The sequence below is a fragment of the Diadema antillarum genome, unplaced genomic scaffold (genome assembly GCF_040938485.1).
Source record: "Diadema antillarum isolate AM-2024a unplaced genomic scaffold, OU_Dant_1.0 scf00000180, whole genome shotgun sequence".
Taxonomy (NCBI): Eukaryota; Metazoa; Echinodermata; class Echinoidea; order Diadematoida; family Diadematidae; genus Diadema; species Diadema antillarum.
The window spans coordinates 4,679,574-4,703,370 of NW_027271069.1; the positions used below are offsets into that span (position 1 = coordinate 4,679,574).

The 23,797-nt window shown below is 37.9% G+C and overlaps 1 protein-coding gene across 4 annotated transcripts in view; it reads right to left on the minus strand.

The window, feature by feature from the left end:
- LOC139723108 (cAMP-dependent protein kinase catalytic subunit 1) overlaps positions 1-23,797 on the minus strand; it is a 186,154-nt gene that overhangs the window by 33,983 nt on the left and 128,374 nt on the right. For 3 of the 4 annotated variants that reach the window (XM_071634375.1, XM_071634377.1, XM_071634376.1), the window contains 3 exons: positions 13,291-13,352; positions 12,388-12,516; positions 3,042-3,140 (listed from right to left, as the gene is read on the minus strand). In XM_071634375.1, coding sequence (XP_071490476.1) covers positions 3,042-3,140; positions 12,388-12,516; positions 13,291-13,352 — 290 coding nt within the window. The remainder of the gene's footprint in view (positions 1-3,041; positions 3,141-12,387; positions 12,517-13,290; positions 13,353-23,797) is intronic. The other variant, XM_071634378.1, reaches the window with a different exon arrangement.

The following is a 23,797-nucleotide window of genomic DNA, read 5'->3' on the forward strand; positions in this document are numbered from 1 at the left end:
CTAAACATCTACTCATTTTTAAAGCTAAATAATGTTCAAGTGTGTCTACAGGGTGCTAAACTGCGGGCAAATCATTGGAGTTTAAAACTTTGTATTAATCTGTAAGACTAGAAATATTTTGTGAACCTACCTAAATATGGTACTCCCAAGAAAACAATACAGTCCCTGTTCATAAGAAGAGATACTGTACATCCAATACAAACTAGCCATATTCCTCAGTGTATTTGACAAGCAGGCAATTATTTACACATTGTGCATGCAGGGGCTGACTGCATGGAAAAGACATTCATTAGCTCTCTGGCACGCCATGCTAATCTGTCACATGTGAGAGAAAAACACAGCCATATGACTGGCATTGCTGGGATTGGGGTTGCAGCGCGAATGCGGCACTTGCCACTCCGCATTCATTTCATTTTCGTGTGCACGTTTCATTATCGGGCCACATTTGGCAGCTATAATGAAATAACTGTCTAGATTCACGTCTTTTAATCCCCCACCCACCTCCCTCTGTCACAATGCTATTGCCCCAGTGACCTGGAAATCAAACAAAGTTGTCACATATTGAAGCACAATGGTTTTCTAGTATACATAAACTGATACTGTGGTGTCAAGATTTAGGATCTCACAAGAAAAGAAATTAAACCATATGTATAATTTGTATGTATTCAATGGTAAACAAGTATTCTTCCCCTCCCCCGTCTTGCTGGGAATTACTCATTATAGATTCTGTAATCCTATCTAGGCATAATGTTATTTTGAGTGTTTTGCTTTTGTTTTGCCAGGTGACTAACTCAATTCTTTGTTTTTCTCTGTTTCATTCAGACAATACCACTTACTTTTGAAAATTGATCTTTATAACATCTTGCTGGAAAGAAACCAAAATCTACTCTTGACCCACCCGCCCACCTACTCCCCCCCCCCCAAAAAAAAAAAAAAAAAAAAAAAAAATAGGTACTGAAAACTACAGCTTGTAAGACTGCTCTCAACTTCCAGATTCCATATTCTTTTTACCACATTCAGGGTTAAAAAAAAGTGATGACGTACAAATCTTTCAATGTAACAAATCCTCCTAATGACTTTGTGGTACTGTAGGCTGTATTTGAGGAAAGAGACCAAATCCGAGGCTTATCACTGCACTTCATTTTAGCAGTCTCTCAAAATCAACAGTTTTCTTTTTCTTTTTCTTTTTTTATAAATGAGCAACAAAGGACAAAAGATAGCAAAGGCAGCCCCCTACCCCAACCCCAGAAAAATAGAAAATTGCTTTCATCTCATCAAACTCAGAAAGGGAGGGGGGGGGGTAGAAAAACAATAGCTATATGGTACTAAGAAGTGTTTATTTTCCATTGCCTTATACATTGATTTTATTAAATTACACATAAGCAAGCACAAGGTTGTGCCATGATCATGCATGGTCTATTAAAAACTGCTTTTCATGCCAGTGAAATAACTAAAGTCCAGTGTAAAAAGGACAGTTGAAATTGCATTTCTACACTCAGCAGCGCGTCAGACTGCACAGTGGCAACTAAACACGAGGTCAGGGGCATGAGGGCATAGGGGGCAACCCCGCTGTTTGTCAGCATGCTGCTGAAAGCATCCCATGCCTTCTCCCAATGCTAAAAATAGATGCACGTTCGATCCCCTGAATAAGTGGGTTAACTTTGCACACTGACAAAATATGACTCTATAATCATCTATTTGTGTGCACTCCCTCTCGCAGAAGTGCAGTAGTATTACTGAAGTGTAATGTCTTCCTTTTGGAACAATTGTGCATTTGCATTGGTTGGTATGTGTGGGTGCACATGTGCGTGTGTGTGTATGCACATGATTACTCCTTTTCTATACCTGCCTGAGGCTGTTTGTTCAGAGAAACATCCCTGTGGGTTTGGACAAAAGGGATCCTTGATTGGACTTTGATGGTATGTGATTGACCTTATATACCTTTTACGTTTGCTCTAGAGCACCAATGGGATGACAACCACGCATACTGTAATCCATTTTTTTTTTCCTTCCTTCTGTTCTTCCTAAAATTTCACTGCCTAAAAAACAGAGTACTGGCATGGGATATCTACTGCTCATAGAAATACTGTTTTCTGTTTCTGACGAATTTTAATTGGCAATATTGACATGACAAATGCACATTGCAAATCATGCGAGACTATGAATTTAGTGTCTATATGAAGTAGCCGTCAAACATTAATGGGCTGGCCTACAAACTGGGTTTCTTTTGGCATTCGGGGGAAGTATATGGATCCACATGGGCCGCAGTTAAAGCGAAAGCGTTGTTTATACAGGAGAAAAGTGAGTTCACTGACCTCATCCAATTATGAAGAGGCCATTACAATGATTGACAAAAAAAAAAAAGCAATATAACGATGTCAAATGATGACTGTTCAATAATACATACACTGTGGAATTCTTTTTCACAGAGACTCAAAATGAGTAAGTTCTAGCTGTGCAGCATCACATTGTTATTTTCACATTTTGTCAGCATATCTTGAGCATTTCCAGGAAATGAATCCTAGCGACAGGCCGAGGTAAAAGAATAAATGACCTATCGACCCTAAATGATGCCATCTAATTGCCATTAGGCATCCACTTGCCTTTTAACAGCCTTTGTATACAACTCCTGATTGAAACTGCTTCTACCCATCATGAAGGTGCTAATTTAAAATCAATCACGATTCACCCCTCTGGATTCTTGCCTGCTTCAAGACGTACAATCACAACCACAATTTTCTGCCACAGTGTCAAATGCTGTGCCGCATCTTTCCTGCTGAATATGTATGGGAGACGTCCATGCAATTGAGTAAGACAGTCACACACTGCGAGCAAACCGCTTACTACACACGGTACTACCGTACTACGCTTCAGCTGCAAGATCCACAGACAATGTGTGTATGGTGCTCGCGTACAAAAGCAGACATGGCTAATGAAGCTTGGGATGTTGTGGGGAGTTTGCATGGAGATGATCCAACATAGACAGCTACTGTGGAGATGAGATATGAGCAAATCTATGCAAGACAGGAAGAGAAACTTACCTTGAAATGGTATGCTAAGCTGACAATGAATGGGAAGGAGATGGCCTGAAGAATCTTCTTCTCATTTAGCGTGTGTTCAACTTGCTTCAATTTTACAACCTGTAGAAGATGAATGGGAAAGTGAAAGTACATCGTTAATTCATTGCATCAAAATCAGCGCTAAGCTAATTCTGCCTCTGAATCAAGAAACATGTATTCTCCAGAAATGTTATATTAATATTAAAGACATACCATATATGCATGATAGTTTATGTATAATGGACTATTTTTATAATGATCACTTCTGCTCTCCTAGATAGTAAAGATCATCAAAGGATGGGTAATCAAAATGGAGAGGGAGTCTCACACAGATAAACATCAGTATTATCTCTATCCAAGACTTATTCATAAGAAACACCAAATATCACTGATAAAAGATACATGTAAGTGATACATCATTTACAGAAGCATTAAAAAACTAGAAATGTCGCTCTGGCGACTGGTATGCCTCCGCCATAATGCATGATTTTCCCAATAGGTCTAGATAGTACATGTGGACAATGTGTGATTACATTTTCACAAAATTGGCAAAATATTGAAATGACAAGTTTGTCACAAATGTGTTGAATGTTCACCTTCCTTGACCTAGGTTTAATTGGATGAATAGGAGAGCATGTATCTAGGGATTTAAGGACTTTAACTTGACTTTGCCCCATTCATACATTTAGGCATTGAGTAATTTTCAAGGTACAGGTGTGGAGAAAACGTGCAATTTCTGAATTGAATAGTAAATTGTTACCATTTTCATCTGGCCCTTGACCCTAAAATTCAAAAGATAATCACTTTCAGGTAGAACATGAATAATATGTACTAAGTTTCAAGATAACTTTAGCCACTTCCGAGATATGGAGGAAAAAGTTAATTCAGCACTTTCACTTGATCTTTGACCTTTTGACCTTTGAGGCAAAAAAAGAAGAAAAAAAAAATTTTCCAGAGAATGTCTATTAGGTTACACATGCATACACCAAGTGTAAAAAAAAAAAAAACCCTGCTGGCATTGCATAAATATGAGGGAAATAGTAAAATTTTGAAGTGTTGCACTTGACCTTTGACCCCTGACCTTTGACCCCATGAACTCTTCATTCTCTAGATAATCACTTCCAGTCAGTACATGTATATACTATGTTCCATGAAGATACCTTGAACAATTTTCCAAGGTACGGAGAAAAATAAGAAGTTTTAATATTTTTACTTGACCTTTTGACCTTTGACCTTTGACCTCATGACCCAAACTTTCACCAGAGAATCTTAATTGGGTAATACATGTATACACTAAGTTTCAAGAAAATATCTTCAGACGTTCAATAGATATGGTGGAAATAGTGAAATTTTATGTATTTGACCCTTACCTTTTGACCTTTGACCTTTGACCTCATGACCCAAACTTTCACCAGAGAATATCAATTGGGTAATACATGTATACACTAAGTTTCAAGAAAATATCTTTAGGCATTCAATAGATATGGTGGAAATAGTGAAATTTGATGTATTTGACCCTGACCTTTTGACCTTTGACCTTTGACCTCATGACCCAAACTTTCACCAGAGAATCTTAATTGGGTAATACATGTATACACTAAGTTTCAAGAAAATATCTTCAGGCATTCAGTAGATATGAAGGAAATAGTGAAATTTTATGTATTTGACCTTGACCTTTTGACCTTTGACCTTGAGCATGTGCACCCAAAAGTTGATAGGCACAACTTCACCCCCTAATACACATACATGCCAAGTTTCATTAGGATACCTCAACAGGTTTTGATAGTTACCTTGTCCACAAAATTCATTACGGACGGACGGAAGGACGGACGGACGGACGGACGGACGGAAGGACGGACGGACGGAAGGACGGACGGACGGACAACCCGAAAACATAATGCCTCCGGCACCACTTCGTGGCGGAGGCATAAAAATGCTGCAGGGCTATTGACAAGGTTGCCTCGAGAAATTAAAGAGAAACTAAAAGTTTGAATTGAAAACAAAGACCAAAAGTTAAGATATCCTGTTGTCCACATAGTCAATGCTTGTATAATATCAGGTAGTAGCGGTTAAAACTTTAACTGCTTTATAGATATGACATGCTTTATACCAGCTATATTATGTGGCCACCTGCATGACATGCTCAGTGACCACTGACTGTGATCTAGTGGTCAATGTCCGACACAGCTCAGCAGCTGCATGTGAAAAGTCCTGTGCAGAGGCTAAAAAAGAGTTGTTATCTAAATGCAACAGGGCTGCTGACATTCACCAATCAAAATCAGGAAGACTCCACAGAGCAATTATGGAGGTACATTGTACATACTTGTGTATCAAATACTGTAAGAGTGGAAATTTTTGCTCAGTTTGCATGACATGAAGCTTGAACACAAAGACAAAAGTGTGCATTCTTTTTATTTTGCTTTGATTTGGGTTCTTCTTTTTTTTGTAACTTAAAGTTTTCTTCACTTTCGCTATTCTGTAGTGTGAGTGAATTCGCTGGCATAATGTGGACCAGTTACCTTTCACCATAATATGTGCTGCTGCCATGGCAGAGCAGTGTGCTGTTTAGAGTGCTTGCTCGATTGTCTTGACTGCCCACAAAACTGAAATTTTATCATGCGAAATTCATTTAACCCTGCTGAGCACAATAAATTAATCACACAAATACTGTACCTCCACTGTTACAGAATATGCACCTACACTGGCATAAATGATTCCTATTAAAGTCAGGTAGATTTGTTAATTCGCTTATAAATACACCTTCCAGACATGAAGAGTTATTGAAGTTCTCTAGAAGCCTCTCACAGAATCAGGGAGACTTGGCAGCTCTGATATAACCCAAATGGGTACAGGATTTGTTTGATATATTCTCTGGAATATGGACAATTATATTGGCATATGTCACAAACTTCAAGCATGGTATCAATCAAAAGGGCTTGAAGAAAAACAGACATGGTCCACTGTGTATGTGTGTTATCTGTTGCTTTTCACAAGAATGTCTGTCAATTCTTTGAATAGCATCACATCCTGCTTTATTCCTTGGATCCTGCAAACACTAACCTCACTGCATTAAAACATACACAAAGGCAGTCTATCAAATTTTCATCTAATTAAAAAAAAAAAAGATAGATACAGTTGCAATATTCAACTGTAGGCCATCTTTAGATCTGTGTTGTTTTATTTCAAGCTGATGTAAAAGGACAACTAAACAAAACACACAGTTTTAATTTTGGCAGTACATCAAATACAGTATGTCAATAAATACCATTCTAAATAGTGATTTCAACAGCTGCTACATATAGGTTTGACTGCACATTCAGATTCATCAAATGTTTCGATACCGGTTTTTAAAACAGTCTGAACTGAAATTTGACACCTGGCTAAATCTCTGATGACAAGCTGCCATCTGCCCACAAAATCTTATTGTGCATGCATTGTACAATCTGTATGGGTTGCCTAAAAGCTACAAATAATACCTTTTTTTACACACATAATATTCCATTGTGAAATGTTGAAACATGTTGAGTGCCAAATCTAACCTTTCTCTTGATTTAGAATAATCCACACACATTTCACATTTTACACTACATACTTGCAAACATATTGTATGATTCAAGCTTTGAGATCTTACACTTTATGTGCCCATGTTACGTTCTTCCGGAACTACAAATGTACCTAGTATTTGGGTATCTGTACTTAAAAAGTATTTCACAAATATGAATTACTATCAAACATCCTACACAGCATGATCAATTTGCTTTTCAAGAGGTCAATACAGACTGTACAGCCACAGGATTCTGAGAATTCTGCTTCTTGAATTGAATTAGTCCTACTCCCTCTGTCTCTACCCCAAAGGGTCTATTTTTACCAATTTATCAAAATTTCTTGTTTGGTTGTAGGCCCTATGTGTTTTTTTCTTAAACTGCTCTATGCAGACACCACTGACAGTGTAGACACAAGAGCTTGTTACTTCTTTACAATCTAGGCCAACAGCACTAAGCTCACTGTAAAAATGGATATTTTCGCGTGATTAATTTTTCGCGCTTGGCCGGGTGAGAAGAGTTTCGCGTGTTTTTAATTCCGCGGAATCAAGACACCAAGTACAGGAACATACGGCAAGCAAAAATATTCGCGTGCTTTTATTTTCGTGCTGGTTTCTGGTTGCATGAAATGCGCGAAAATTTCAACACTGCGAAAATTTCCTCTTTTACAGTAGTTGCCATCCAACACAAAGATAAAAAGAAACAACAACAAAAAGACTGTATTAAAAAACAATGCTATTGAGAAGCTTATACACAACTTCACATTACATGCGTGACTTGTGCTCACTAACATGTACATGTACTTTTAAATACATTGTACAGCATGGGGCTGGCCTGCTGTTTGTCGTTATCAGGCAATTGCCATTATGGAATGTATCGTCATAAAAAAACAGAGAAAACTGAGAGCATCTAGTGGTCCTTTCATTCTTTTTATCGGACTAAAGACTGCTCCACATTCTTTTGTTCAACTTGAAAATGATGACCTTGCACAATTCTTTCAACATTTCCTATCACAGCATGAGCATTACTGGCAGTCTCAACTGATGATTCTCAGATTATTCACATAGGGACCTACAAGTTTATCATTTTTATGATGTTCCCTGTTAACAATGCTACTGAGAGAGGGAAATTATGAATGGCAGGGAAAGTAACAATCCAGCTCTGGGTCCTGCTCTGGGCCAGGATTTTGTTTCCACATGACATACAGCTGTACATGTACACGTACAGCACAACACTCCCCGGCATAATTATTATCAATTAAAAAAAAAATCAATTCATCTGTACATCTGACTCATCTTTATCACCAAGGACGAAGAGATGTGGTTATTTAATGCTATTAAACTACACATCATATTGTAGGTCCTGATACTAATATGTTACAGCTTGGAATACCATGGATATTTACAATTATATTTTATTTTGCTTCCAGATGATCACAGAGTTTCTGTAAGTCAGATCAAGTGCATGCTTCATACCCTAACATATAAATTTTAACAAGTTCCCACAAAAGCAGAAAAATAATCCCAAGATTTAAACTTCTACAAAACTCCACAGTTCCTGAAAAGATTCTAAAGGGTTCAGCTATGGACCATATAGGCCTACATGTACATGTAATAATTTGTCTCTCAACTCTGCCATCCTATTCAAAATGAAATGTAAGCTCCTCAACTTGAGTCTTCAGCTACATAATAATTAATAAACATAATCTACAAGGATTCTATTATAGGATATACAAAAGCTTTGCCATAAAAAAAATAATAATAATAATTTTACAACATGAATAGAGGACTTTTTTTTCCTGTTCTTTTCTCAAATTCATGCAAGTCCATCTTACCAATAATGTTCACACAATATCACATAAGTTTACAGGCATTCCTCACAAATCTATTCAGTGCCATGGCTATCGCCAGCCAATGTCTTCCTTATCCCATTCAATATGTGCTTTATACAAATTGATCTGTGCAGGGAAGAGGGTAAGATCTTCTTCCAATAGCGACCTGGGAACACATATTACCCCTCAAATTGAACAATGAGACAGGTGCGCCCACTCTGGGCTCATCCACTTGACACAAGTCAATATGGCTCAACCCACTCGAAGGGATTCAAAAGAAAACTGCAAAACAGCCAGTACAAAGCTACTTAACCAGTTTATATCAAGGGCATGGCACGAGCAACCATCATCCAAGAAGGCGTCTTCGGGTGCTCAGGGAAGGAGGGGCAGAAGACAAGATGCTCTCGTCACACATTTTGCTTGTGAACTCTATGCTATGGATTTGCCTTTCCTTTTTGTCCTCTGGTTACAGACATCGACACATCGACAGAGTTTGCAGATGATTTTAGACCCTCTGCTCTGGACTCAGATGACAGGTTGCTCATGGTAACCCAAATATTTTGTAATGATGAGAAGATGCATTAAATGCATTGAACACTGATGCAAGCACCAGTTTGGGCAAGGGGGAAACTGTCATCCCCACCCCACCCCACCCCCTTACCCCTTGGACCCTGTACATACATTGTACATTGTACCTCTGCTGTTCAATGTCATGCTTTATCATGAGAGAGGGAAGACAGAGACTCTGCCATGGTTGGCATAGGAAGGCTTCTGCCCTACACCCAAGACAATGGGATGGCTTTATACATCATTTGCTTCTTCCCCTGTAGGTGACTTTCCTGCCAATGTGCGGTTTATCTCACCTTCTCCTACTCTTGGGAAAATGCTGCAACAGGAGATCTGAGGGGGATAATTAACTCTTCAATACCCACTCACACCCACTTAACAACACTCTGGATTAGCACAGCTCTACAATACAAAAGCACTGCTGAATCCACTCAGTCAGTGAAAGAAGGCTATCTGTGGAGTTTAGAGTTTACTCTGTACTGTCACAGTACTATGGGGGGAGCTTTTTCCAGGAACAATGCCAGCGAGTATAGATGGCATCGGAGATGACATCAACTCCTTCCTCAGAAGCACTTGAAAGATAAACCCTGCAACAACTGCCCTTTTATTTTGACAGACATTGCATACCACACCATGGTCCCATTGCTTTAAATGCCACTAAAATGTGCCCAGAAAATCTCCCAAAAAGAAACAATTTTGCCTTATCCAAACATTAAGAAAAACTGCATCGATGAAAGTAGAATCTGCAAAGGATAACATTCACTATATACACGTCTGTATAGCAGTAGAGTCTTAGCTTCTTCCTGAAATAATACATGTGCACTATACAGCATGTACTGTATATTCCAATGTTTGTTTCGTCACATTCACTATGCTAATTTGTATTCTGGAAACATGAACTTGGTCCCGGACACAGTAAATTGATGTGCAACTATTCGAATTGAATAAGAAAGCATTTAATACCACAATATAATAACTCTTATGTGCCATGGTGGAAACCCCCCTGTGTGCCATGTCTTTCTGAGACAGCAACATAATATGCTTTGAGAAATCATTCTGTTTTTCAAATCTATGTAACCTTTATAGATTTTTGTTACCCAAGACACATAATGAGCAAAGTTGTAGAGAAAATGCCAAGCTTTGCTTTGATGTGAACTGTATGACAAATCTATAATTGTTTTTCTTTCAAATAACCAGTAGCTACATAATTGTGCAGGCATGACTTTTGCACACAATACAGTGACAGAGACTTTCATAGAATTTACTCGCAAATTCAGTACCTAGGGAGCATCGCTTGATAGTCAATCAGCCACATAAAATGCAAGCTCCATGTGACAGGAATGGAATCGCGAGAAAGGTTTTCATTGTACTGTGGCATTTGGCGATTTATTGATCAGTTTGGGCTGGTTTGTGCATTTGAGCAGAATATATGAACTTGGCATGTCGTCAACTGAGTCGGGTGTGCAAACATGGCACATAAGAGTTCATCACATTTTATAAGGAACACAAGTGTCAGGATAAAAGCATAATAAAGTGCAATGATCTTCTCTGACCAAATACACTGAACCCATTGACTCACAAGATACAATGCCTTTATCCTATGACAAGAAAAACTCTTTCCTGCTCTCATTTACAATACTTCAGGTGTAGGGGAGTACACTGATTGGAAGCAATAATGTGGGAGCTTGACTTTCAGGTTTTAGTTTCAGGCAACATTCTAAGCTAAGTATTAAAAGTGTACAGACATTTGCTTCAGTTACAGATGGTAATGAACCTTATGTCAATAAATTCTTTTCTTTTTTATGACACTATCAACAGAACAGAAAAGATGCCTGTAAAAGAGAAGACACAGTAGAGATATCGAACTCACTTTTGTATACATTTTTATGACCTTTCATCATTTTGAATGTCATTGATATCAAGGAAATCTAAAAGCCCCGTTTTAACAGAGCCTTTCGAACTAGAGTTACAGCGACAACATCCGGGTAGCGTCCAGGTAAACTTTTTTTACCCTGCCTATTAAAACGGTCCCCACAAAATATTGCTCAGACTTTGTCGTGGTTGACTTTTGCCAAATTCTGCCATAGCCAGTCAGGGTAATTACCCTAATATTACCCAGACAACCCTTCTATTACAGCACTCCCCCAGTAACATTCCTTTGATACACTCAACATGCATGCGCAATCGTCCAAACAGAATGACACATTGATCACGTGCATGAATTGTAACGACACCCCTTCACGCATGAATGGGTACGTTGCTATGGAAACCTACCTGGAGAAGGTTTTTGGTGTGCGTCTGCTAAAACAGTATCCCTCACGCGTTGTTGTTTTTTTTTTTTACCGAAGGCGATGAACTTTGTTCTCATGACAATGCTGCAACATTGTCGGGGTAAGGTCTGTTTAAAACCACGTTTAAGTGACAAGTAGGAGCTATACACAGAATGCGACCTATCAGGAAAATACCCTTCTACCAAATTAGACTTTGTCACTTCAGAATTATGAGGAGTTTTTAATTGCAGAGTGTCTTTGGGGCCAAATCATAATGGCATTTTTGAAAGATTTTGTTTTCTATTTATTTGTCATTCATTCTCCAGATATATTATTTTGACAAAAGGATGTGCACATTTATCATCACAACACCACGTAAAATGACAGAGCTTGTGAAAGAGACACTTCCTCTTCAGCTCCAGCACAGTTTACAGAATGTTGCACATTTCTGGACATACATTTGTACTGTCAAGAAAGTACTGAATTATGCAGTGAGATTGGGCACATCACTCTTGGGTACATATGGCAATGAAATCATGATGAAGACCATGTACTCAGACCATACATGTATAGGTTATACACAATTTTACTTGTGTGTATGAAGCTCTGCTTTGCAAGTACAAGTGTACACAGTATTCATTTTTTTGTTTACAGATCCAGGTCAAGTGTTTCAGCAGATTTCAAAAGCCATACATCATCAGAAGTGGCCTCATTTGACAGCTTGGCATTCAAAAAATCATATACTCCCATTTACACAGCAAATCATTCACATACATTGCATTATTCCTCATACAATTTCATAAAGTGCCTTCACTGTATACACCATAAACTCTTTAAAATAGCAAGTCTAATTTTTTCCGAATCAGGACTTCCTAACAATTCATGATATGGCAAAATTTGCGATTGCGGAGTACAGTACTGAATGGAGACATGTATGCGTGCATGTTACATTTATGTCGGGATCAGAGTTAGTATTTTCGTTTGTTTTTAAATTTGCGAAAAGCACCCGACTCGTGAAATTTGTGAAAAAAAAAAAACCTCACAAAATATTTTGCATATGGTTCCCTTTTTTTTTCTTCACATAATCTACTCTTTGGATACGTGTTGTTTTTTCTTACCTTTTGTTTGTCGAGAATTTTCATTGCGTAGTATCTTTGTGTAGCTTTATGCCTGACGAGCATAACCCGACCAAACGAGCCTGTACCCAGTGTTCGTATTCTCTCGAAGTCATCAAGGGCAGCTGTGTTCTGTCACAAAAAGAAGGTATAGTTTCAGTCAATATTATGTGCATTGACAGCACGGTTTCATTCAATCATGACTTCCAATGCGCAGACAATTTAGTATCTCTTTATATTTTCCCCCTAAAGTTAAAACTACAACCACAAAGTTTTGTATTGCCCATGAATAGTTAATCATGAACTACATTTGTATCATTTTAGATGCCACATCACATAAATTTTGAGTTCTATCAACATTACAAATATGCAATAATAATCTGACCTTTATCATATATGGTCCAATGTCAGATCTATGCATATCCTTGTTGGAGCATCCCTTTCATGAATTTTATTTCAATCTCACACAGACCTATGCTACTGCATGAATGGTGTGAGTAGATATTATCAACTTTGTCAGTGATCTTTGACCTCATCAATTCTATATTCACTGCACGTGTGCACTCACATGCATACAAAATTTCACGGACATACTTGTATCACTGAAATTCTACAACTATGGTAACAAAGGTTGTTTTAGCACAGGAAGATAGTCCACCCCAAAATATAATCGAGGAAAACCTAAGGGCTGGCTTGAGCTTCAGCCAGCTGACATGAAAACTGATATTAAACAGAAGTCATTTCATGCTACACATGATTTGCATAATTCATAGATGACATAAAGAACCAGTAAATATCCATTCAACATTTTCTAGGGGCACTTATCCTGATGTACGAAGAAATCAAAGAGCAGGACATAATTCATGATAATCCAAGATAAGAACATAATTTGGGAATAGCACTTACTCGGTTGTCGCAATCCCATTGCTTTGTAAAGCTCTCTTTTGCTTCAGTTAGAAAATCCCTCACTGCAAAAGGAACAGAAGAAACAAACAGATATTGGATAAACATCATTCAGAGAAGAAAGAAAACAAAATTTAATCTGAAATTATTTGAAGATTGGAATTAGGCAGCACAGGAAAGAAACATATTTTCTTAGTTCCTCAAAATGCTAAAGATTGCATGCATGCACACATATTGGTGGTACCATATGACTGTACTTTAACTGAAGCTACAAATTTTCTTTGTCGCAATACCTTCAAGACAAAAATTATATTTCAGTTTTATCTTCGTCTCTTTTGCTTCAAACATGTACACATATCACTTACCTTATCAACATCTAGACAATAGCAAAATGGCAAACAAAACTTGAGGTCAATTTTGAAATGTGTGTGCAAAAATTCTTGGTACATAACTTGTATAAAGAATGTGTGCTTTACCAAATACCGGTATATTAAATGTTTTTTGCCTTTAACAAGTCTCATATATTTGCATTAATGAAAGCAAGTGAAAATGAATGGTAGACAATCTTGGCAGAATTTATTGAGCTCTATACTCAACATATAAATTCATGACTGTAGCAAAGGGTGACTCAATATATAGATAGATCATATGAAAATGGAAAGAAATGGTAGTGCAAACAGATTTGTAAAAAACAAATCAATTTTCTAAAGGCAAGTGGATATAGTTGAGGGAACAATAGGTCTTTTTCTTTTTGAAATTCATAGGATGCATACTATTATGACGATTCCCCACATTACTATCAAAGCATGGATGGACATTGGGAACAGGGTAAAAAGAGTCATTTACTAACAAATTAATCAACAATATCAAACATAGTTGGAAATTAACTATATGTGTGTGGAGAGAAGGCCAGTCTGGAAAATATTTGCAGGAGAATAACAGATACTGTTGTGATGGGGAATGTGTCGAATACAAAATATACATGCAGGGGTGCAATAGTATGATCTCTTACACCCTCTTAACCAGGTGATTAAAAAACAGAAATTACCCATAGCCTACCTGGCTGTTTAAACAATTTGAAAAATATGTTTCAGGATGTTCCAACACATGTCTATCTATTACTAGACTTTCAAAGGTGTAACATTGGTTTCTTCACAAATTAAGTACATATGGAGAAAATTGTCACATTACATTTTCCTTTTAGAATGCCACAGAAGTATTTGTACCATATTTTTCATTCACATTCCAGAGTACAACTGTAGGACTTATACAGTTGGCAGCAAAATTATTCAACCCCCCATGCATTTTTGACATTTTGGCGAAAAGAATAACATTGCAACTGCAGACTGTTACTAAATCATTCACGTAGTCAACAGATAGTTTATTGCAATTGAATACCGAAACAAAAGTCAAAATTTACTTCATAGTCCATCCAAAATTGCAATTTTCACACAAAAACCACATTGCAAAATTATTCAACCCCTAAGTTGTATTTAAATACACATGGATGAATACACAAATAATGACAAATTAAAAGCCACATGCACATGTTCTGAGGTGAATGCCAGATTTTGTTCATCGTCCATCCAAAATTGGAATGTTTACATACACAAAAACAGGTTGTAACGTTACAGCAGGTAGACCTACTGTACAAGCATTGCTGACCTGGAGACCATTGCCAATGAGGAATGGGCCAAAATCCCCACATAGCACTGCCAGAAGCTTGTGAGAGACTATACCTCTCGTCTACAGCAGGTCATTGCAGCAAATGGGTGCTGCACTAAGTACTAAAGACACACCCTAGTGGGTGGAGTAACGTTACAACCTTTTTTTTTTTTTTGCATGTAAACGTTCAAACTTTGAATGGACGATAAATAATATCTGGCATTCACCTCAGAACATGTGCATGTGGTTTTTAATTTGTCATTATTTGTGTATTCATCCATGTGTATTTATAGGGGGTTGAATAATTTTGCAACGTGGTTTTTGTGTGAAAATTTGAATTTTGGATGGACTATGAAGTAAATCTTGACTTTTGTTACGGTATTCAATTGTGATAAACTATCTGTTGACTATGTGAATGATTTAGTAACAGTCTGCTGTTGCAATGTTATTCTTTTCGCCAAAATGTCGAAAATGCGTGGGGGGTTGAATAATTTTGCTGCCAACTGTAATGTGTCTACATAATCTGGTATCAAAATGAGATGAAGTAAAAAAAAATAGTAATAATAACACTTAAACCACCATCAATTATCACATCTTGATTAATTATACCATTTGAACAAATCTCACTTCTTTCTTTTTTACCAATACTCTATATCAACTGTAATATGTGCTAACATACAATTGGCATCTAATGTATTGAATAGATCATGTCCACTATAATCCTTCCTCCTCTTGTGGCAATCTAGGATGAGGTTCATCAGTTGATAAATACAGAACTTACTATTCTACTTTAGCAACTGTAATTTCATAAAAATTACAGAAGGTTTCACAAATGTTTTCATAACCTTTTTTTGTTTTGTTTTGTTAATAATTTCAACAGCCCTGGATCCTATAAAGATTTTAAGTGGTAAAAGAGTGACTGACATTCAATTTCATGAGAACTCATACTGTTTTACAAACAGGACTTTATGTATCTCTGGCATATTTGGCCGACAGGTTATATTCAATTGAGCCTCATTTCTTCTTACAGACTTTGATACAGCTCTGAAGTAGGCATAGGTAATCAATTAGTATTTGAAATGTTTGTCATACAAGCTCATATTCTATGTACAGTACATCTCTTCTGCCCAAAGCATTGATACCTTCAATGTCTTTCCAACATTTTTCTCTGACAAGTTATAGATTTATTTTCATGACCTTCAAATCATCCCTGAACTTGTTTCATTGGCAAATAAAACACAGAATATTCATGACATTCAACAAGCTTTTTTGTTTTCATTTTCAAGGTGATGATAATGCAGGCATACAAAATGAGTATTAAATAGGTATAAAGAATATGCATCCCTTCGTCAAGTCTACACAATGCTAAATGCAGTGTTCTACAATGTAAGTGTAGGAGTTTGATTACATGCATAATAGACAAGCAGTGCTGATGCACCACGGCCCGAGTGGGCAATAATATGTACATGCCAGTCATGATGTGGTTGTGCTCAAAGCTTCAAGCAGCTGAGAAATGCAGGGATGTTTGAAAAAGCACTGCACGATCCCGTGAAAATTCCCCACTCCTGCTGCCTGCCGCCATGTGCACAGTGCATGATTACATAAACATGTTGGAGAAAGTCAATGGAGACATGCATCGTCTCTGGCAGCCTTGATAGCCAGCATGCCTTATCAAGGCAGGGGAAGATGACTAAGTGCTCCAGAAACCATACCATTGCGAAAGTTGTATGCATATTACCCATAATTAACCCACTATACCACTGTCCCATAGAAACGAACACTCACAAAAACACTGCCACAACACACACACACACACACACACACACACACACACACACATGTACACAAACAGGCATACACAGAAACCATACACACTAGGACTGTATGCATGGAGAAACACATTTTGCTGCATTATTGTGCCCGCTACCTCAAGAATATACAAAAGACAGCCAACGTTCATCAGGTGGGATTCTGTTGAAATTCAAGTCACGATTGACAGAGAAAGTACTGTAGGTTGGGATGGGTAAGGAACGAACTGCGCATCACTAAGGCTACATCCTACATGGAAACATGGAAATGCTGATGCATGAATAGGTCATACAATCGTATGTATATTATTCAATGCCTGATGGAAAGTATCCAAAGGGTGAAAAAAGCACACTAACTTGGTTGTGGGCATTTGTCTTGTTTGTCTGAAATAAGGCTGGACTGAAACAATTTTCAACTATTAGAAAATTACACATTTAACTTTAACAACAAAGGCTGCAGTTTATAAATGCTCCAGTGGAAAGCAATAGGTCAACAGTTATGAAAAAGTAGAAAAATTACTTGATATGTAAATTGTGAATGTCATTAGCACTTCACGATGCCTTAAAATAGGTGCATGCGGTGAAGAGGTAATTGATTGGTCCATGCAATAAATCTATACACAGATTCACAGTCATGGTTGGTTGAGAAAAAAAACAAACAAACAAACAAAAGAAAATGCCTTGATGATGCTCCTCAATGAAATATACTATGTTGTAAAACTTATCATCACAGTCTGTGACAGCTCACATAACCACAGACCCTGTGTTCCACTGCAGCATAAACAATAAACACCTTCCTATCACCCAGGTGCTAATACACAGACTGTACAAATATGCAGTATTCACATTATCCTACTGTCTTTAATAATAGTGGTAAGGGAGCTCTCCTAGGGAAAAGAAAAGAAAAATAAGGCCATACATACACAAAGCTGTACCATACCATTACATTCATGTGTCCCACACCATGGACAGAATCCACCACTTTATACACAAGTGTGTGGGGGGGGGGGGGGGGGGGAGGGGATGACGTTACTTTTTGCTGTCTGTTATATTTAACATAGTTAAAATGTACCAATACCCTGAGTATCAGGTTTGCTACCTTTGTAGAAATATACTTGAGATAACCTCGGCAAAATTTGGGATCTTTTCACTCTGGTTGTTATTTATTGGAGTTTAAATGCAAATTTTAAACAGTTTACAAAAACAAAAACAACTTGAAATAGACTAGTCAATCACCCGATTCTTTCAATCAAACGATCACGCTATCAATATTTTTTTCTAAATATGTCCTAATGAGTGATATATGCAATGCGTGCGAGTGATCTGCTAACCGATCAACATGGAATTTCAATATTATTTGTTAAAACGAATGCCTATAGCTAGAGCACGCGGAAATCAGTACCGGCGCTAACAGAGCAGAACATAAACGCACGGAGCACAAGTGCCAATTTGTAATTGAGATATGATCTGATTTATCGAAATATGTACATATTTTCAGGGGCTATCACAGTGAATTATGGCTGTTTTTTGTGCATTCTAGCCATATAAAAATTTGATTTCCAGGATATCGGTACACTTTAATGAGCTACAAGAAATAACACATTTAAAAGACTGCAAAGAAGAAAGACAGAAAGACAGGTAAACAAAGATTTATTCCTTGCACAGGGAAAGACTAGAGTACCTCCACAACTAAAATCTTCAGTATTTTTGTGAAATATTACGCAATTGAAAGAAATGACTACTATTTAGACTTATAATACACAAGTCAACAGGGGAAGGGAAGGGCATACACTGTATCATCCTGAAGCATACAATTATCACAGTCCATAGCTTCAGGGTAATTAGTCTCTTCGCAAAAGGAATAGTTCATGCTTCTGACACCCTCTCCAGACTTATAACCACCCACAGGGAGACTAAGCAGTGCACACTCTCTGATGTTGAGCTCCAATATGGCCGACATTATCATCTGGAATCAACGACAGCTGATGTCCGCTGTAGCATCACCATCATGAGAAGAATACACAGAAGGCATTTGTATACTCATCTAAACTCACTGTGCCTTTTATACAACATTGATCAAAACAGTTGCTAGAGTCACAGGAGTATTTACACTTCCTTCCCAGCAGAGATACAAAATTGTATCTCAATAGGACAAAATGCAGATAATCTTGGAGCATTAGCCTGTGTTCTGTCACTCATTTGTATCACTCCTACTCAGGGCAATTCATACAGACAGGTAAAAAACAGCACAATTAGAGAATCTGCAACAAAGCACAATTAAATCTACAGGTACAAGGCAACAATGTGAAGCCATTCAAAACATCAGCTGAAAATCAACATCTGAGTGTGATTTTTCAGTTACATACAAAGGGAAATCTCCATTTACGATCTACAATGAGTACCCTCACCATAGCAGGTTAAATATTTGCTGGATGGCATCTACTTTTTGCGGTATTTTATGTGTAGAATCCCATATAGCCCAGCGAACAAACGTAAACCATACACACACACACACACACACACACACACACACACACACACACAAACATACAATGTGTATCTGATCTGTCATAATTCAATAGAACAAAATCACTATGGAATGACTTACATCCACATACCTTGCAGAATTGCGATTTAGACACATGCCCATTTTTTAAAATGTGACCCGCGACAACGGTTTCAGGCAAAAGTCGCAAGAGCAAATTCCCTCCTAGGCGGGGTACAAAGATTTTGACCATTATTTTTGTCGATTTAGGTTTTTTGCAGAAATATAATCTTTGATATGTTTTCTACATCTACATTAAATTTCATAGCATAAGACTAAGTTTTTCCTATCGAAAATGGAATTTTACGCACCCTATGTTGGATCGCACTCGTCAGTTTCGAGCTTCTTTCGAACGCCGCGCCAATATCCCCAGTGTTCCTACGGCGCAGGGTCTCGCATGTGATTGGCTGGTGCGTCGCATACATTTACATAATTTGGCTTTCGGAGACACCAGCTGCAGCGTTTGGGGAATGCTTTGTCCACGCGTGCACGATTACATGCTCCATTGTTCTTGCTATAGTGGTTTTTATACGCTCCCTCTGTAGTGCGTGCTCTTCGTTTGGTTTTCTATCCAAACTATTCTACCGCAATGTTTGACAACGGAAGTGAAACAAAAATCATGTAGCATGACATAATCGTGTGAAAAGAAAACTGAAATATTCTCAAATTTGTCTACTTGTACATGTAGTAAAAATTATGACAGCAGACTGACTCAATGGAAGGACGATAAGAGGAAAGGAGCGGTCACATGTGACCAATTATATTCAAATACTACACGTCAAGATCGAACCAAACTAATGAGTCGTGTTTGTTTGTTTGTTTGTTTGTTTTAATTTAATTATCACCACCGAATAAAGCAACATATATACAGTAAACCTCGGATAAGTCGACGTCGAGTGAGTCGAAAATCACTTAACTCGAAGCAAAATAAAAAGTCCCGATTTTTCCCTATGTATTTTCTCTAAGAAATATTTGGATAAGCCGAAGTACGAGAGTCGAATTTCGGCTGTGTCGAAGTAAAACAGTCAGTCCCTTTTGTACAAAATACACGTAGTTTACATCACTTGAGCCGAAGAAGATTTGTCTGGCATTCTCATTACATTTAGAGGAGAACAAAATAATCGGCATGTCGCAGAACCCCGTCCCTGGCCTGCTGCAGGTAAGCATGCACACTCACCGTACCGCTCACGCATGTCGAATACATACACATGTATGTATACACACAGCACATCGATCCATGTACTTTATCCATACACACAGCACATCCATACTTTATCCATGTCAAGCCAGAACTCCTTGGTCAACCAATCGCTGCTTTAATATTTTAGTGACAGGCCAAGTGGGTGGAGCTTGTTTGTGCGTGCCCGGCTGGCTGTATAGTTTTGTTCAATGGAGGTAGGATGGGCCTGGGAGAGTGTTTGTCTCAGGGTAGGTTGACCGAGATGGCTACCTATGTTGCACCATAGACATAGCACATGCACATTGCCACATTAGCGCAGACATTCTCAGCGAACTACGTTTAACTACTAGGTACTAGTATTGATACAAATTCCATGTTCAATTTAGAACAAAATAAGAACATTATCTTCAAGAACAGACAAATTTGAATGCAAACACACACAAGCACGCGCACACACACACACACACATGCATGCAAATGTCCTATACTACATGTACATAACTGTGAGTCGAAAAAAAATCGACTCTCGCGAGAGTCGAATTTCACTTAAGTCGACGCATTTTTGTCAGTCCCGAGAGCTTCGACTCATGCGAGGTTTACTGTATATATATGCATGTCTTGTAAAAGCAAAACAAACAGGAAGCGTGACCCTTGCCAGCACTAGCAATTTTCTGCCGTCAAAAGGGTCGCCAATGATAAAGACAAATCAACCACAATGAAAACGCGATTTGTAAATGTGTGGATTCGCCACCACTCCTGTTACATGCACACAGTCATGGCGTCTGGATGCCACTGCGTAATGCGTGCAACATACCCATGTACATGTACACCATATACGTGCAATTATCGTATTCGCCATCTTGAAAGACGTACTGGTAAACAAACCCAAGAGAAATGCATTGTTTTTCGGCTCCATACGCCGAGCTCCAAGGAAGGTGCCCAGGAAATTTGACTCTCTCAGTGAGCCAATCAGAAGGCGATGTGGTTGCTAGAGGCGGGGCTTAACATCGATTGGCACCATCGTACGGATGGGTGATTCTCCCCTCGCATCGCCGCTCGGACATTGCCTTTGGAAAAGAGGTGAATCTTCAAAGCCTGTTTTCTCGCAATTTTGTCAGGCTAACAACTTAAAAAGTGCATTTTATTTCTCTTTCTATGCCCACTTATGGTGCCAAAGAATACAAGTGTTTTATATCAATGCAAAGCTTAGGAAATGGACAATGTGATTAAGTGAAAAAATGAATTTTCAAAATTCGCAACTTTTGCCTGAAACCGTTGTCGCCGGTCACAAATGGCCTATTAAAATGCAACATACACCTATTGATCTACATACCAACTTTACTGCCCAAACAAACCACATACTAACCACTTCACATTACTGACTCACATTGAAAAACAACATTTAACCATGAGATAGTAGATTATAATATCTACAAAGCAGAATAATGCAAAATATGAACAAAGGCAATTATAGACATGTGATTCTTTTAACTAATCATTAGCCTCAATGTAAAGCTAATCCCCTAAACCTTATCATTCCCCTTAAAAAGGCAACTTTACAATGTTAATGCAACGTCCAACAATGAAAATCCATGATTGTTACAAAACTGCTATCAAAAAAGGGCTAATCTACAAGTGTAGAAATTCCTTACTAACTTATAACAGCAAAATGATGATTTCACTTCATCGCAATGGGTTAGAAAATATAAGTCCTGATGACTATAATTACTTCATAACAAGCTTATTTCATGTGCTTCTTACAATATTGTAGGTACTGTAGTAGGTCTTTCTTTGCAAACTTTGTCTACACTTATTCAATGAGAATCACGTAGTCATGTATGTTAAATTTCACCTCAAAGCACAAATGTGTTTACCCTTAAAAAAAAAATTGTTTGCTCTGCTGTACTTTGTGCCACATTTACACATTAAAAAAAAAAGTGCCCATGCCCAAGCACATACTATATTACCATCATGTATCCTTATTGTCACTGTGTATATTTCAGAGGTTTTTCTTTTTCTTTTTCCTTGTGGTTGACATGAGGGGCTTGCATCTAAACCAACACAGCATACATCCTATCTACATGTGAAGAAATATTCCATCCAGGTAAATGTATCTGTATTGCAAACCTTATCTACAGCTGTAACGAACTACAAGTATATCACCTTCATTTCAAGATAGCAAGTCATATGAAAATGATTGAAGCATTTTGAGTATGTTCCTAGCTCTGCAGTTTCTAAATTGAACATTCCACAAAAATAACTTTTCAATGAGACTGCCCTTCTTTTGCGTCTACTTTCCACAATTATGAATAGTTATGTGGCAAAGGCAGTCACTGTCAAATCAAAGATTCATACAAGACACTGGCTCTTTCTTTTTCTTTTTTTTAATCTTTTTTTTTAACTTCTGCAGAGAGTATCTATTCAAAATTGATTCCCCCCCCCCCCCAACTAATTCAAATGAATTGCATCAAAGAATTATTATGTCTCAATGTTACAGTGCCCAAAGGAGACAAGCCAAAAGAAATGAGTGAAGAAGATACAATAGGGCACTGAAAGAGCTCGAGAAAGAGATAGATGGAGGAATGTACATGGTTCACATATAAAATGTATGTGTAGGAAGACAGCTTGTATCACAATGGTATTGCAGAGCACAGTCGGTATTGCTAACTGCACAAGTAGCTGAAATCTACACAAGATTTTGCAAATGATGCACTCCATATCAAACGTTTCAGAACAGTTGCACAAAATGAAGGTGCATTTGCCTATCAATCAGAAAGTCTGCAAGAAAAGAAAGAGTAACCGAATACATTGAAAGGAACAATGATGATACAGGCATGTTATTTCAGAGGGTGATGCATAAAGTCAGAGGAGCAATGTCACAATACACTGTACTACTTCAAATGCCCATGGAAAAAAAAAAAAATTCAAAAGTACATACTCATGACAAACCCAAAGGTAACTTGCATGAAAGAGGCAATATACAATGTATATACACAAATATTGCAACTATTTCAACTTCAGAGGGATTTCATTTCAGGGTACGTCGAGCTGCGCATTGAACTTCACATGTACTTGAAGCTGTGTTTCTTTTGTGTGTGCATGTACATTGTATGTGTGTGTGTGTGTGTGTGTGTGTGTGTGTGTGTGTGTGTGTGTGTGTGTGTGTGTCTTAGTCTTACAGAATTGCAGCATCAGTATGCACCGTACTTACAATTCATTGTAGGTCGTCCCTTGTGAAATACTTGTGGTATGAATGCAGGGAACAAGATGGCTTAAAGAGTGTAGTGAGGGGAGGATTCAGAGGATCTGTGA